This window comes from Apium graveolens, unplaced genomic scaffold (assembly GCF_009905375.1).
Source record: "Apium graveolens cultivar Ventura unplaced genomic scaffold, ASM990537v1 ctg5395, whole genome shotgun sequence".
In the NCBI taxonomy this organism is placed as follows: domain Eukaryota; kingdom Viridiplantae; phylum Streptophyta; class Magnoliopsida; order Apiales; family Apiaceae; genus Apium; species Apium graveolens.
This window is the reverse complement of record NW_027418958.1, coordinates 74,269-93,427: the sequence shown is the minus strand read 5'-3', so window position 1 is coordinate 93,427 and position 19,159 is coordinate 74,269. Positions and strand designations below refer to the sequence as shown.

The following is a 19,159-nucleotide window of genomic DNA, read 5'->3' as shown; positions in this document are numbered from 1 at the left end:
CAGTCTAGACAGTATGATATCCAATGGGGTGATTGGATGCAAAAAAGCCAAGGAAATTTGAGACACTTTAGAGGTTAAGTGTCAAGGCACAACTGATATCAAGAAGAATGGAAGGACAATACTCACTCACGAGTATGATCACTTTGACTCAAAAGTTGATGAGTCTTTGACTGAAATCTATGATATATTTCGGAAATTGTTGAATGATTTATCACTTGTTGATAAAAAGTATGATCCAGAAGATTCGAACTTGAAGTTTCTTCTTGTACTCCCTAAAAAGTGGGACTTGAAAGTTATATCAATAAGGGATAACTATGTTGTTGAAGATACATCTCTAGATGAGATATATATAGAATGCTGAAAACTCGTGAACTGAAGATCGAGCAGGAAAATAAGTGAAAAGGGCGAAGGACAAGACATGCTACTCCCACGTTTAAAGAAAATCCAAGAGAGAAATCTGTAAGAAAGAACCATTTCGAAATGAAAGGCCATGATTGCAAAGTCTGATACCGAGTCATCAAATACTGATGATGATTCAAACTCTAATAATTATTCAGACACTAAAAGGGATCATGATAATGATGAAAATATCCTACAGATGGCTGCTCTCTTAGTTAAAAGCTTTATAAATCTGGGCTATAAGGATTTCAAGAAAGAAAAGAGTTTTTCAGAAAAGGCTATAGTTCCTCAGACTCTGATAAAAGGAATTAGAGAAAACTTATGGGAAGAAGTCAAGGTCTGGGAAAATTACGAAGTCAAAGATCAAGTTTTATAATTAAGATGGAGTTGGACACTTTGCAGCATATTATAGAAAGCTAAAAGTTAAGAAGAAGCAAGCCTTGATCATCAGGAATAAGAATTGGGATGATATATTAGAATATGTACAAAATATGTTATCAAGGAAATTGCTGATATTAAACTTGATGCTACCGAGATGAAGGAACCTCAAACTACTCACTACTAAAAATAGTAGATACAACATCGATGCTTAGACATCGGCATGTAATGCACCCGATATTAAAAGTCTATTTAACATCCCTTTTTAAATAAGCAATGTTGAATAGAAATGCTGATATCGATTTCCCATACTAGCCGTTTACTATGATCAAAAATGAAAAAGGCCAAATATATGCTTCGAACTTTGACATCGGCTGATTTTTTTAACCCTTTTAATGGCTACTTTTAAAAAAATAAAAAATGACTTATCCTTTTTACCCTCAGTTTCAGTACACTTTCCCCCTTTAATTTTAACAAATTATTTCCCCTTTTTATTCCCCCTTTTCCAAAATATCTCTCACCTCTTTCCCCCCTTTCTGCTAGCCTCATCTTTCTCACCGTCTGTTTCTCGTCTTTCTCACCTTTCATCTCTCTTTCATCACTCATATCTCTCTCATCTCTCCCCTCTTTCTCTCATATCTTAAAAATCTCAGTCATGTCTCATCTTTTTCCCTCCTTTCTCATAAACCTTGATTTAAGCCCCGATTCAAATTCAAACTTTGGACCTTCAAATTGAGCTTCAGCCTAGTAAGATATACTTAAGTAGAATTTTTGGAGCTTGAAATGAGCTTTGGAACTTTAAGGTTTTGGAGCTTGGAGCTTTTCTGGAGGTATATACTCATTTTTATATATTTTCTTTTTATGCATGTATATAAGAAATGTTATGCTTATTTTTTTGGGGGTTTTGGAGAAACTCGGAATATAAGTAAACTTCATGTGTTATTAGGTTAATACATAGTACTTTCGAGTGGGTTGTCATGTATACACTAAAAAATAAAAATCACACCTCACAATAGACCCACTTATACTATATACTTTTGCATTTATGTTAAATTTTTGCATAAGAAAAGTTAAAAAATTACAAAGAAAGCTTACACGCCTAGATTGGTGAAAAATAGAAAGAGAAGGGACTTGGAGCATTGATAAACAGGACAAAGATAATGAACTTAAGAATTTTCATCATTTTTTGAGGAACTTGTTGCAAATAATAAGAAAAAAATAATTCGCGTCCAAATGTCTCCTAAGTAAGGTCACACATAAATATAAAATAAATTTAATAAGATAATTAAACAAATATGAACATAAATATAAATAATATGTGGGCTTCGTATCTATAATTTTTTGTTTTTTTAATGTATCATGCATATTATTTATGAGGAACAAAAAATATAATATAAATATAACTGAATTTGTTTTTCTTACCTTGACATATAATGTTGAACAGGATAATTCTTGAAATGGAGGTCATGTAAAAACAAATACAAGTGACATTTCATGTCAACGTACATACATATGTAAAAGAAAAATAGGATACTTATTCTAGTGTTTTAATATTTATATATAATTTGTGGAAAAAATGCATAAGAAAGGAAATTGAAGAAACTCAAATTATTAGCTTAACCTTGGTAAACAACATCAATTCATGATAACCACCAAATGTTGTTAACCAAAATACTCTTTCATAGAAAATACAAATAATACCAATTTATTATTTTAGAGCAATGTACTAGTTTCTTATATTAGGGTTTTACCTACCTTTTTCATATCCTCTATTTTGTAGGGCCCAATTATGTATCACTCATTTTAATGGGCTTGATATAGTTTAAATTGTTTTTTGTTATAGTATCCTATTCTTATTACAAATTTCGAATTTTTTTACTTTTTATAAAAATATGATCTAACAAAGTGTGCTCAGTATTATATAAATTAATTAGATGTACATGTACAAGCCTATAGGTATACAAGTATTAATCTAATTTATTCTGTATTATGAATAAAATGAGATTCTAAAAATCAAGTGGTAAGCATTGTATAAAAAATTTAACTTAAAAATGATATTTTCTCCAAAATTTTAAATTTTATTAAGTGAGATTATATATAAATTCCCCACTTACCTCAACTAACAATAATATAAGTACTACTACAACCCTAACTAATAATAATAGAAGTACTATTACAATAGATTTAAGTCTAAAATACCTCTCACTATAACGCACAAATTTATTGTCACATAAAATTAATATTTACATAAAAACATTTAATAAAATTAAATTTTTAGAGGTATAAGATAGGATACTAAATGTTTGACAAACAAGTTATACGTATGAGAAAAATAATACAATTTTTAAAAATATTTACTAATTGCTTTGTTAATTTAACATAGAAATTAAAATGAATGATAAAATGAATTTCTTTACACCAGTTCGAGATCCTACAAAAATTGAGCTATGTCGGTCATTGTAAGGAAATGGGGAGATTGAAGCCACAACTACGATTTTTTTCGATGGAATCAAAAAGTGGTTGGGAGAAGCCAAAGATTTATGTGCCGAAAATTTGTGATGGGTCTTTTGGACTTATCTAAAAATGCCAAGATCATCCACGAGCGAAACGCCTTTCAGATTGGCTTGCCGAACTCATGCTCTTCTCGTGGTTGAAATGGGTGTAGACATTTTCCCCACCGAAGTGTTTGATTTGGAAACCAATAAAGTTGGCCTAAGAACTAATGTAGACCTTCTTGAAGAAGAAAGTGAAGTAGTCCACCATAAAAACCTAAAATACCAACTTCAGGGAGCCCATTATTATGATTGAGGTGTAAAAAAGCACAATTTCTTTTTCAGTTACCCAGTGGGAGGAAGTTAGCAATGTCAATGCCCGTTAAACAAGGAAAACTTCATCCAAATACAAATCAATATTAGAATACAAACTACTAACCAATAAGAGCTACATGTTTAGTCTCTTTCTCTCTCATCCATGTGCATTATGTGTTCATGTATATATTTTCTGAATCGTTTTTAATTTGATTTTTCCCATTAATCGTTAACTTAATATATAAAAATAATTTTACCATATTTTTCTCCATCTCCCGCTCAACAATTTGCATAGCATATTTGCTATATTTTGAAGAGAAATCATTATTTAAGCTTACGTGAATCACTAAGCTGAAATCAATACTATTTCAGAAACCGGTAGATTTTAGTGATTCTCGTAAGCATAATTACTAATTTATTGCCGAAATATATCAAATATGGTATTCACCAGTTAACGGGAAAAATTCAATTAAAAATAAAGCGAATAAGGTGGAGTTGTGTGTTGGGTGGTGAAGTTTGTATTTTAATATAGTATATTTTTTATTAGGACTATATATATATATATATATATTAGTTTGTATTAGATTAAGACTATATAGATATATATGTATATAAAGATGAAGGTTCATCAAACCTATTAACTTTTAATAACAACCACGTGTTAATAAAACCTAGTAACTTCTAATAATAACCAGTGGTTTGGTTGTACTTTTTTTGTTCTTTTTCTTACAGAACTCTTACTCATATCTCTATTTTTATCCTTTTATTATATTTTAAATATCGCAAAACTTTCTTTTACATAGATTAGGAACACATATTAAAATATATTTTATATTTTTAAAATGATTTACAGCCTTTTCACTTTTTTACATAACAATACCTTTTTAAAGGACAATAGTATTTCTTAGCCAACATGAAGAAACAATGAAATTCAAATTATTACCTTAATCTTGTTAAATAACATCAATTCATGATAACCTCAAAATCTTGTTGGAGAACCAAAATACTCTTTCATACCAAAATACTCTTTCATAGAAAATAAAAATAACGCCAAATTATTATTTTCTAACCATGTATAAGTTCATTTCTCATATTAGGGTTTTACCTACCTTTTTTATATCCAATATTTTATAGGACCCAATTGTGTATGATGGGTTTTAATGTGTGGAATACAGTTTAAATTGTTTCTCTATTTTAGTATCAATTTCTTATTACAAATTTCGAATTCTTTTCCTTCTATAAAAATAAGATCTAACAAAGTGTGCTCCATGTATTATATAAATTAATTCGATGTATATTTACAAGCAAATATAGGTAAAGAAGTATTACTCTAATTTATTTTGTATTGTAAACAAAATGAGATTCTAAAAATCAAGTGGTAGCATTGTATAAAAATTTAACTTAAAAATGATATTTTCTCGAAAATTTTAATTTTTTTAGTGATATTATTTATAAAATCCCCACTAACCTGAACTAGCACTAATGTAAGTACTACTACAACCATAACTAACAATAATATAAGCACTACTACAATAGATTAAAGTCTAAAAAACCTCTCACTATAATGCACATATTTATTGTCATATACAAATTAATATTTATTTTATAACAACATTTAATCAAATTAAATTTTTAGAGGTATAAGATACAACACAAAATTTTTGACAGACAAGTTATACATTTGAGAAAAATGATACAGCTTTTAAAAAAAATTACTAATTGCTTTATTTATTTAATCATTGGAATTAAAAGGAATGATAAAATGAATTTCTTGCACCAATTCGAGATCCAACAAAAATTCAGCTCTTTGGGTCATCCTCAAGGCAATGGGGTGAATGAAGAAACAAATAAGATTATTTTCGATGGAATCAAAGAGAGGTTGGGCGAAGCCAAAGATTTATCGGGTGAAGAATTGTGATGGGTCTTGTGGGCTTATCGGATAACCCCAAGACCATCCACGATCGAAATACTTTTTAGATTATCAACTTACCGAACCGAAGTGTTTAATTTGTAAAGCACCGAAGTTGGCCTAAGAGCCAATATAGACCTTCTTGAAGAAGAAAGCGAAGTAGCTCGCCATAGAAACCTCAAATACCAACTTCAGGAAACCCAGTATTATGATTAGTGTGTAAAGGAGCGCACTTTCTTTGTCGATTACCTAGTGGTGAGGAAGTTAGCAATTTTAATATCCATTATGCAAGGAAAACTTTAGGAAAATTGGAGAGACCCTTACTTTATAGCTGAAGTCATAAGGCCGGGAACATATAAGCTAAAGACTTTGGAATGCAAACCTTTTAAAAACACTTGGTACACTTCCAGATTCCGGTAATTTTTCCAGTACGCCTCTCTAAAGCCTTCCTCTTTATTTATTTTGGATTATTAAATTTAGTCATTTACTTTAGTAATGCAATTTGAATCTCCTAATGGCAAAGCATGTAGGACATTATATGAATTTCCAATTTCAATGAAATTTATATGTTTTTCCCTTTTTATTCTCAATTTATGATTATATCCCAAAGTCCATGAATGGTATATATATGAGCGGTATAGGGAGCCCCGAAGAGGTGACCGTAACCGGCTGTCAAGCCACTACGAATACTCCCGAAATGAATTAAATGGTTAATGATAAGAAGGAAACGGATTGAGGCTTGGAAAGGCGAAGAGTTAGATAATTGACTGGGTTTACACCACTTAATGTGCTGATTTCCAAAATTTTCCACTAAATAAAAGGGAACCCAGTTTTCACAAGAAGAATTCCGATATGTATTCTTACTACCAAGAATATAATGAGCAAAATAGTGATGAATGTTTTCACTTGAAGAAGCTGATTAAAAAAATGATCAAGGCTGAAGAACTCAATGAATTTCTAAGAGACTCGAGGGATGAGTTGGGGCCGAATGAGACAAGGAACACAGAGCCAAAAATGAGATATCAGGGAGAGGTGAAGACAAATTCGGGAAGCAATACCCTTTGAGTTGACAGTAAAAATTTCAAGAAAAGGTACGCTCGTCAAGTTTATAATTTATACTAGTTTAGCCCTTCTAGATAGACTATGTCGCTCTCCTTCAAGAAAGAGGACTACAAGGATGTCATATAACCTTATGAAGATCCGCTGATGATCCACCATGTCATCGGGGAAATAATATATGGAAAGTGTTAGTAGATGAAGGGAGTTCGTCTAATATCTTATTTCATCGGACGTATAGCATAATGAACCTAGCTGGACTACAGGTGGAGCCATGCCATGAGGTACCTCTTGAGGCCTTCGACGGACTGCATATACCTTGTGAATGTATGATTACTTTATATATTAGTACCAATAAAATGTCATATAGGTAAAATTCTACATCGTAAAATAAGTAAAATTATACATCGTAAGATTCTAAAATCCCCTACAACGCACTCCCAGGAGAACCATTCTTTTTGGCCTTCCAAGCTATTGGGTCAATCCCCAATCTCAAGATGTAGTACCCAACTGAGAAGAGTGTCGGGAAAATGAGAGAAGACCAGGGGACAACAAGAATCATCATGCTTATAAATCTCGACAAAGATCAAGATTATGAAGAGAATGACACCGGTGGTAAAAGCAAGCATTCGGTGGCCAAAACCAATGGAAATAAATAATTGTTAAACATTGAACTAGAAAAACTCTAGGTTGACCTATCTTGCACAATTGTGGAGCCCACCACCGAACGGGAGTAAGTTAAAGTATATGTTAGATGTTCCACTAATGATTCTCCAATATTGCTTGGCAAGCATAATTATATGGAAGTTCCTCAAACTCCTAACTCTCAGACCACCACTATATTGACATTTCAAGATATTTTCATGGTTTATCAATTCAATTTCTTCAACCCCCGGGATATGACATATGAATGTTCAATTATCAGCACAACTATTAGGACTAAAAAACACAGTAGACTTAACGTAATGGACTACTTGTCAAGACAAACGCTCACACCTCTATAAAATACACTTCATATTCCTTCCGTCTACACTCGTTGCTTGAAAAAGAAAAATTAATCATCACCAAATAACACATGGGAGATACTTGGAGCTCCTCTAGCAACCTTAACTCCATGAAGCAAACATGTTTCTTCTAACTTTCTAATGATAGATTTAAACCTTCCGCGCATAGAATATACAAGTAGGGAGAGATTGGATCTCCATGTCGAAGTCACCGTTGTGGATGCACATCAACAAAAATTCCACTACTGTGTACAAAACTATATGAGAATTTTAGAACAGATATCATAATCCTAGAAATCCAGGCTCAGTGCAAACCAAATTTATGCAACATTTATTTAATAAATCTTTATTCCAACCTATCTTATGCCTTAAAAATATCAATTTTTAAACCAACCACATCCTTTTTTCCCAATGACTTCAAATGCAATCATTTCATTATAAGTTAATAGCATCCGTTCATTAAAAGCACTTTGTTTGTTAAACATTATCGAGTTTAAACATCATTTAAACTTATTCTCCAGCACCTTAGATAATATACACATCAGAACATTATCAAGAGAGATAGGTCGAATATCTAAATAAGATCTATAAGCGTAAGATTTAGTTCCCTTGGCCCATGTTCTCATGTTCTGTATCAAAGAAAGTCCCACAAAATTGAACAACATATCTTCTAACAATATTCCAATAAGTTTGAAAAATTCCGGCTTCAACCCATGTGGACCCGGTGACTTATCTTGATGCATGACAAAGTCTATAATTTTTGGATCTCAACCTCCAATATATTTCTTGCCATCTACAAACCCATGTTCTATATTAAATGCAGTAAAAATATATATTTCTTCCATTAATTGTCATTTGCCAAATATTTTCTAACACTTAAAAAACTTTTAAGCATTCACTACTTTTTTAGAGGTTTAGTATTTTTACTTCTTATGTAATTTGTTTGTCTTATATATTTTATAATTCTTTCTATCTCTATTGTTATATGCTTTAATTTTTATGTTCTATATTTTTATAAATTGTATAATGTTCTGTATTTTTAATAAATTAAATTTCTTTAAATATATGATTTAATTTTGTTTAACATCATTTTTTGGTTCTATATATTATTTTGTGTTCTCTAATAGTGTTTTTTGTAACTTATTTATATTTTGTAATGAAATTAAAAATGTTTAGTGTATGTTTAATATTGCATATCAGTATTGAAATTTAATGTGTAAGGTAAATTTATTGGAGTTTGAATTTTCAATATTTTTTAATACTTTAAATAACTTTTAAACATTTTATATTTTTTCATATTTTCTATATTTTGATATGTGTTGTAATTCTTTGAATTATGTACTTCCTTCCGTTTTTCTATTTATTATATGCTCTATTTTTCATGTTCTATATTTTATACATTGTATTTTATGTAATGTATTTGAAATAAAGTAAAATATAAATAAATATATGATTTAAGTTTGTAAGCATTCATTTTAGCATTTATATATTATTTTATGTTCTATAGTTGTTTTTTGTATAAAATATTTATATATGTGTTCAATATAATTTTAATACAATTATTAAAGTTTAATGTTTTAGGTAAAATTTTAAATCTAAGGAATGCACAATTAGAACAAAACATAATATAAATAGAGAATGAATTAAACAAAGAAATGATGAGTTAGAGAACAAACCTTCATGATTGTGGGTGAGTTACTAGGTTACCATTAAAATTGGGTTATGGTTAAACCTTCATCAATCATTTAGATGAAGGTTCATAGAACCCAATAACTTTTATTAATAACCACTTGTTATTTTGAATAAATTAATAACCACTTGTTAATAATAAATTTTAGAGGAAGGTTCATACAAACTAGTAACTTTTAATATTAACCACACACTATGAACTAATTGTACTTTTTTGTTCTTTTTCTTAAGGAACTCATTTCTCTATTTTTTATCTATTTATTGTTTTTTAAATTTTGAAAAATTATTCCTTTATAGGCATGATGAAAACATATCTAAAAGATATATTATATTTTTAAAATGATTTACAATTTTTATGGTACAATTTTATAAGAGCTGAGACATCTTTAAAATCATATAAAGAGCCTAAGGTTTATCAACTATTTGGAGAACCCGAAATTCTTGGAGAACGTGAGCTGCTTTTTGGAAGTACATCTCCTCCAAAGTCACAAATCCTATTGTGAACATGGGTTCATCCTCTCTAAAAGTGATAGTAGCGTTGGGAGTAGAAAAAGAAACAAAATTAGGAAATAGCCACATGAGGAACTCCAAGGAATTATTAGGATAATGTTGATGTTGATGTCCATGTGAAAGGTAGTTGGTCAACACTGTAAGGTGGGTTAATGTAACGAGCACCACCACTCATATTAATAGCACTACCACCAATGCCACCACTATCAAGGTTTTCACCACTAGCAATCCTAATACGCCAATGGAACCGGGACCAAGACCATAACTAAAACCACTACCTCCGAATATTACCGAACATACAACCACTGCTACCACTAAAGCTACCAGCAATGCCACCACCAATGATTCCACTTAAGCTACCACGAATGCTACCACCCTTGCCACAATTAAGACTAACAAATATACCACCAATGCTGAAACTATATATACCACCAATGCTGAAACTATGACAACTAGCCATGCCACTACTAAAGCTACCAGCAATATTACCACCAATGCCACCACCAATTGTACCACCTGTAATACCATAATTAATGTGGCCACCAATGGAAATGTTTAAACTACAACGAACTTTAACACCAACACCTACAATACCACCACCAATTATCCGACCAAAAATAGCACTTCCAATACCACCAATTGCACTAACAAGAGCACTACAACCAATGTCATCATCAATGCCACCAAATCCACTACTAATGTTATCGTCTCTAGTACCACCAATGTAACCACTAAAGATGCTAGTCATGCTACCCCCAATGTCACTACTAAGACTACCTAATATACCACCAATGCTACCACCGTTGATGCCATAATTAAAGTTACCACCAATGACACTACTTAAGTTAGCACGAACTTCACCACCAACAATACCACCACAAATTCCACTACTAAGACTATGAGGCTGAAAATGGTGAGTGTACGAAATATAAGTTTACCCACCTGTTCAAGTATTGAAATATAAGTTTTTACAAAACTATAATTTGTCCCAGACAGAGCCTACATATTTATCAAGTAAGAAATCTCATTTTCAACTATGTATCGGGTAATGTAAAGTTAAATAGTGATTACTACCTGGATTCAAGAAAAATCATAACTATATACTTTTTGAATAGTTACTGATCTATTACATCAATAGAAGGTTCTAGTGAGGCTGAAAATGGCGAGCCTACGTGTTCTTGTATTGATATATAAGTTTTTACAGCACTATAATTTGTCACAAACAGAGCCTACATCTTTATAAGTAAGAAATCTCATTTTCAACCATGTGTCAGGTAATATAAAGGTAAATAGTGATGAGGGCTTCACTTGTACTATGTGCATATATATATATTTTATATATTTGCATAGTAAAGTTTAAAGAAGAACAAAGAAAGCTTACACTAGTAGTTTGATGAAGAGGAGCAAACATAAGGGACTTGGAGCAGTTTCTTCATTGTTTGTGGAACTTGTTGCAAATAGCAAGAAAAATAAAATTCCTCTACATATGTCTCTGAAAAAAGGTCACACATAAACATAAAATAAATTTAATAGTATAATTAAACAAATATGAAGATAAAATATAAATAATATATGGGCTTCTTAGCTATAAATTTTCATTTTTTAGTATATCATGTATTTGATTATAATTGCTAAAATCATGTGCATCTCCCTTATTTTTATAGATCGGCACTACCATGCTAAGCCTCCATTCCTGCGGTATGACACTAGTCCAAAGTATATTGTGGAATAACCTCGTTAGCCATTTCTCTCCCTCTTCACCCAAACACAACCATACCTCTATAGGTATTTGATCTGGCCCTGTAGCTTTACCTCTCCCCATCTTAGGTAATGCTCCCTTAACTTTGGCTCTGCTCATAGAAGGCTGAATACCAAAGTCAAAGTCAGACGCACTATCTGATCATATCACCGTAACACCAATTCTCTCCTCATTAAATAACTCCTTGAAATAGTTATGCCATCTATTTCGAATATCCTTATCCTTCACTAGCACGTATCCATTAACATCCTTTATACACTTAACAAAACCTAAATCTCTCCTCCTCCTTTCTCTAACCTTTATCAATCTATAAATACCATTTTGACCCTCTTTTGTACCAAGGTGATTATACATAGCCTCGTACGCCTTTGATTTGGCCTCCGCTACTGTCTTCTTAGCCATACGTCTAGCTTCCTTCTATAAAATTCTTCTCATATCAACTTGTTTATTATCTTGGCAACACAAAAGTTCCCTAAAAGGATCATATTTAATTTTTACTCGCTCCTGCACCTCCTGGTCCCACCACCAAGCTTCCTTCTGCACCTGAACCTTTCTTCAGGTAACCCCTAACATACCTATAGCTACATTTCTGATTGTACAGGCCAATCGATTCCACATTCTATTAACATCCTCATCATAAAATCTGTCTTTTGCCAACCCAATCCTTTCTTTAAAAATACCTACTTTGTCTCCCTTTAGATTTTTCCATAAAATGTTCGGTGTCACCTCTCTATTATCTTGTACTACTCTTTTCCTTATACATATATCCATTACCAATAAACGATGTTGAGTAGTACATGCCTCACTCAGGAATACTTTACAATCTTTACAATCCATGTTGCCTTTTCTCATAAGAAGATAATCGATTTATGAGTTACAACCTCCACTCCTAAAAGTAATCAGATGATCATCCCTTTTTTTAAAACAAGAATTAACAGTCATTAATTCATGTGCCAAAGCAAACTCCAAAAGATCCCACCCACTCTTGTTCCTCAACCCAAAACTAAAACCCCCATGAATGCCTACATAACCATCTGATTGTTCGCCAATATGACCATTAAAATCACCTCCTATATATAAATTCTGGTCCCTAGGTATCAACCTAACTATTTCATCCAAACAATCTCAAAAAATCTTTCTCGCTAACTCACTCAAACCAACATGGGGTGCATACACACTTACAAAATTAACGATCTCTTCATTAACTACGAGTTTAATCTTCATAATCCTATCACTGACTCTACTCACTTCTACTATATTCTCCTTCAAGAGAGAACTTATCAAAATACCCACAACATTCCTTGTATTACCAACCCCTGAATACCACAATTTAAACCCGTTAGCTTCCTTAGTACTACTACCCTTCCACTTAGTTTCCTGAATGCAAATCACATCTACCTTTTTTTTCTTTAACATATCCACAAGTTCTAAAAATTTCTCGGTCAGAGAACCTACATTCATCGTACCTACTCGAAAATAGACATTAGTTGACCTTTGCCCCTCCCGAGAAACTCTTCTCCCTAAATTACTACCAATATCACCACCATCACCCCTACTTCTTACCAAATCAATCAATTAAAGATAACTCTATTGCACGAAAACACACAACTTATAAATGAAAAATACACAATATATAACAAGAAACTATAAAACACAAATAAACTATAAATAAATAAATAACAAGGAAATATATCTAATGACAACTCCTATAGATACCCTAATTATCAAACTTGATGACAAGGCTTTCATCTCCCTGTATTTCTTTTAATATTGGCCCTTTTATTTTGGTACTATCGGAGAATCTAGTCCATTCAGAGGCAATTTGTACACCAGTTGAAGTATATTTATATGTGGTTATGTTTATTTGGTGGCGGATCAAGTAAGGAGTTGTTTGCCAAACCCGGAGAACTGGGGGAGAAAAACAACAAAGTAAATACGAGTAAACCGGGATGGGAACATGTTTGAATATTGCTTTGGATGAATAAACCACAGTTTTCTTGGATAAAGGAAGGACATTTGTATTATTTAATAAAAAAGATCATATCTCTTCTCTCGCATTTATTTTTCATAAATTAAATAATAACACATAAAGAAATTCAGAAATTGTGTATGTTAGAGAGTAGAGGGGGTAGATAAGATTAGAGATGGCCGGAATTGAATGGGTAAATGGTTATTTGGGAAAGTTTGGTGGCTAAAGGGGTGCCATGGATATATTTGAGGGTGATACAAGAAATGTATTTTCAGGTAAGGACGTGTGTTCGAACACCGGTTGGGGATGCTCATTACTTTCCGGTAGGAATATGACTTCACCAAGGATCCTCGCTAAGCCCATTTCTTTTCGCAGTTATAATGGATGTTCTAACTAGGGGTATTCAGGATAGTGTACCTTGGTGTATGCTATTCGCGGATGATATAGTCATAATTAAGGAGACAAGGGTTGCAGTTAATGTAACATTAGAGCGATGGAGGTATATATTGGAGTCTAATGGATTGCGGATTAGTCGGTCTAAGACGGAATATTTGTGGTGTAACTTTAGTAATCTACCGAATGGTGAGGGGGTGGATGTTCTGATGGCCGATCAAGTATTGCCCCCCAAAGATAATTTCAGGTATCTGGGTTCTGTTTTGCATAAGGAAGGGGGATAGATGCGGATGTTACACATCGTATCAAATTAGGATGGCTAAAATTGAGGGCTGCTACAGGAATATTATGTGATAGGAGGGTCCCTTTAGAGTAAAAGGAAAACTTTATAGGGTAGCGATCAGACCGGCCTTGTTATACGGGTCGGAGTGCTGGGCATTGAAAAAGGCTCAAGAGTGTAGGTTAGAGGTGGCGGAAATGAGAATGTTAAAGTGGATTTATGGACGTACCATGTTGGATAGATTGTCAAATGGTTTTTTCAGGAATAAATTACAAGTTGCGCCTATTGCAGAAAAAGTGAGGGAAGGTCAATTGTGTTGGTTTGGGCATATTAGGCGAAGAAGGATAGCTACTCCAGTGCGCAGGGTGGAAGATTTAGTGGTATCAGGATCAAGAACGAGAGGGAGGCCAAGGAGGACTTGGGCTAATCTACTCACGCTGGACTTAAGGGCCCTAAACCTCAGTGCTGACATGACCTCAGATAGGAGATCTTGGCGCAGGAGGATAAGGGTGGCAGATTAGTTTGGACTTTCGTAGTTTGCATGTGTAGTTTGTAATTTAGTGCACTTTTTGGTAGTTGGTAATAATTTTATTTGTCTAGTACTTATACTTCATAAGTTTGGTAGTTTATTCTCATAGTTATTAATAGTCTTAGTTGCTCGTGTAGGTGCTACAGTGTCGTTTTTTAATGCCATATGACTAATTACATGATATGGTAGATGGATTGTGTGTTGTTTTAGTTTTTTTGACAGGTTTGTGGTACTTCAAATATTTAGTTTGGAGAGTGATCTCCAAGGGAAATATGGCATTTGAGGCATCAAAAAGAGTGCAGGAGGAGAAATAGAAGAGGCTTACAACAATGAACCAATGAACGAAGCTTTTTACGGTAAGTCCCGTGCGAAGAAGGACATGGGCTGAGATATTATATCATTGTTTATGGTTGCCTCGCTTTCCGTACTTATGTTTATGGATCATTGCTTACCTAGGACACACATATTTGTGCATACACACAAGTCTTGGTCTTTTCAGGAAACAACCTCTTCATTCTTTGGAATGAGGGTAAGGCTGCGTACGATACACCCTCCCCAGACACTGCCCTAGGTGGTGTTATTAGGTACGATTGATTGATTGATTGAAAAAAGTTATTATAAATGTAACTCAATTCTTTTTCTTAACATTGACATTTAATTCTCAAAGGGATAATTCTTGTTATGGAGGTCATGTAAAAACAAATACAAGTGGCATTCCATGTCAATCTATATACATATATAGAAGAAAAATGGGATACTTATTGTACGGTTTTAAGTTTTAACAAAAGTTTGTTCAAAAAACATATAAGAAATAAAAATGAAGAAACAGGGAAATACAAATTATTACCTTAACCTTGTTAAACAACATCAATTCATGAAAACCTCCAAATCTTATCTACTTAATCCTCCACCAATTCATTTGGAGATGTGTTTAACCTTAGAACACCAAAACACTTTTTTATAGAAAATACAAATAACACCAAAATACTATTTTATAGCCATGTACAAGTTTATTTTGTTTGTAAGGCTGCGCCCACTTGTGCTTGTATTAGGGTTTTACCTACCTTTTTTATAAACCCCATTTTGCAGGCCCAGTTGTATATCATGAGTTTCAATGGGCCCAATATAGTTCAAATTTTTGATTCAATATACTTTGCTCCATGTATTATGTAAATTAATTGGATGTGGATGTAGAAGCCTAAAGAAGTATTACTCTAATTTATTTTGTGTTGTAAATAAAATGACATTCTAAAAATCAAGTGGTAAGCAGTGTATAGAAAACATAACTTCAAAATGACATTTTTTCGAAAATTCTATATTTTATATAGTGAGATTATATATAAACCACCTATTGACCTCAATTAACAATAATATATGTAGTAATCCAACCCTAACTAACAATAATAAATTATTTGTCATGCAAAAAATAATATTTACATAACCACATTTAATCAAATTAAATTTCTACAGGTATAAGATAGGATAAAAAAAATTTGACAAAAAATTATACGTATGAGAAAAATGATACGGTTTATAAAAATATTTACTAATTACTTTGTTTATTTAAACATAAGAATTAAAATGAATGATAATATGACTGTTGATTTTTATTTAATTATTAATCAATTTTATTTTGAAATTATAATGGTCTGACTTGACCATATGTACTTTGACGTAATTATAATGAATATTTTTAATATTTTCAACTGTAATAAAAATTTATTATTGAAAACCATGCTTATATTTTTTTAACTCAAAATTTTTAATAGACAAGTTTTCTAATAAATTTTGGGTCTTTCCACAAAGTAGGAAATGCAAAGGGGCAAAGTCAGCCCACTTTGTATTTTTTTGCTAGCATTCACAAAAAGGTTGACCAGTACACAAAGACATTATTTTGTCTAATATGTACCAAAATATAATTCCATTATGATTTTAAGATGAGTAAGGAGGATAGGTTCATATATTAGTTCTCGAATTTCTTTTTTGAATAAAATTATAAATATTAAACTTTAATTCAAAAAAATATATTTTAAAAAGTTATGTAAAATTATTAATTTTAGATGAAAAAGTAAAAAAAATATGTGTTATGGGACGATGATTATGGCTAACTAAGATTAGCTTTAAATTTTACCGCATAATCCCTTACTGATATTTTATAAACACTTCAATAATCAGACAATGATGGTAAGCTAAGATGAAGTGCAGAAAATAGTATGCAGAAAAGTAATAAGAACAGACAAGAATTTTAGCCGGGTTCGACCCGTAATCCCCTATAGTCTACGACCTGGTCCGTTACCAACTTGGTAAGACAATATATTATTGAATAACAGTAAGTTTACAACTTGGTAAGATAATATACAATAATATATATCCCTTTATCCCAGCTGTTGATAATGGCTTGCTATAACCCTGTTTCTAAACCTGCCCTCTAAGTACTACATTAGCCAGTAGTACAAACTTCTCTAGCACTAGTTCACCAAACCCTTATTTCTCTTAGCCAACTATCCAGCAACTAATCAATACAAATTGAACAATACAAATGGAATGATAAAGTAATTACAACTCAAACTATAGACTCTCTAAGATAAAACACGTGTATATAATTAAAAGCTGGAGAGTATTTTAGAACCAATAAAGATCAGTGAGTTGTGAGTGTTCTTGCTGCAATACATCAGTCATAAAAACAGCAAGAAAACTCGTATATAAATATACACTAACGTTTAAAACAATCTCAACAACTTACAACAGTTAGAATCCAACTCTAACGTTTAAATTAGTTGGGATGATTTCCAATATTCATATATACGTTTAATAGAAGAGATAAAGAAACAAAAATGATCAGAAAAAGTCTCTTCTATTTTGGATGAGTATAAAACGTTTTTTATCAGATTTCTAGGAGATAGAGTTTGAAAAGAAAACAAACTCCTACAAATTAGGAACTGTTTTAAAGTTAGAAATTTTTTTATAACTAAGCTCTAATATATATAAACCACGTATAATATAATAGAGAAGTCCATATAATTCGTTAAAAGAAATTCCTGAAATATCTCCTTGAAAATATATTTCCTTGTTGAGTCTGGACTGTCCATCTTGGCTTGCTATTGTTCTGAATAATGTGACCATAGCTTGCCAAAATAGATTACTATCTTATGACAGCTTGCTGTCATGATGCTTAAACAACAATCTCATTAAGATGATATATCCTATAAACAGTCTTAAATAACAACATAATGGCTTGCTGTGTTGTGATCATCAAAACTAAGGAGTTACAATCTCCCCCTTTTTGATGATTACACACATTTAGGAGAATTATAAAATTCCCCCTAAATCTATGCATATCTCAAAATTAAGAAATACTTTATAACACACTACTGCAAATAATTAAACTGTAAATAACAACAAATGCATATCCAACACAACCAACATAGCAGCATATCATTACCTCACCAATTTTTAACATAACCAAAGCAAATCAAGTATTAAGCAAAAATAACTATCATAAACCAAGTTCATAAACCAAGTAGCAAACCACACCAGATTAACCATAAACCAACAGATGAAAGAAGTCTTAAATAAACCTTAAATAAACATAAATCTCCTAAATTTCGTCACCTTAAAGCATCAAAAAGATCTAGGTTGAGGGCTGATCAGAAGTATTGAGAGCATCCTCTTTTGGAGAAAAGAAAGCATCAAAACACACAAACAAGTAAGCACCAATAAACAGATAATGGCATGTCAAAATTAATAAATCAAATCAAACACAAATTATGACATTTAATAAACAATCATACTAAGCTAATATGAAAATTAATAGTAAGTTAACATTACCAAATTTCTAAAGATAGCTTGCCATTATACACTGCACATGACAAGTTCTCTTCGAATGGTAGAAAATCTTGCTTCGCCAAGGGGTTTTATAAAGATATCTGCCAATTGATATTCAGTAGGCATAAAAACTAATTTAATCTTACCTTTGGCAGCATTATCTCTCAGGAAATGGTGATAAAAATCAATATGCTTTGTTCTTGAGTAATTCACAGAATTCTTTGATATGTTGATGGTGCTAGTATTGTCATAATAGATTGGAACTTTACCATACTTGATTCCAAAATCTCGTAGAGTGTGAAGCATCCACAAAATTTGAGAGCAACAACTACCCCCTACTAAATACTCATCTTCTGCTGTGGATAATGCAATTGAAGTTTGTTTCTTACTTTGCCAAGATAGAAGAGTTTGTCCTTAGTATGTACAAACACCACTTGTGCTCTTTCTATCAGTTTGACATCCTGCATAATCTGCACCACTATACCCCACAACATCAAATATTCTTGTAATAGGATAAAATAACCCAAGATTAATAGTCCTACTTAAATATCGAAATATTCATTTAACTATATTTAAGTGTGATTCCTTAGGTTTAGCTTAAAAACGAGCACATACACAAATACTATACATAATATCCGGCCGGGAAGCAGTA

General features: G+C 32.0%; 1 protein-coding gene across 1 annotated transcript; it reads left to right on the top strand.

The window, feature by feature from the left end:
* Window positions 1-13,860: 13,860 nt before the first annotated feature.
* LOC141702642 (uncharacterized) lies at window positions 13,861-14,674 on the top strand. The gene is made up of 2 exons (XM_074506291.1): window positions 13,861-14,120; window positions 14,266-14,674. The coding sequence occupies exons 1-2, from the start codon at window positions 13,861-13,863 to the stop codon at window positions 14,672-14,674; spliced, it is 669 nt and encodes a 222-aa protein (XP_074362392.1).
* Window positions 14,675-19,159: the final 4,485 nt, after the last annotated feature.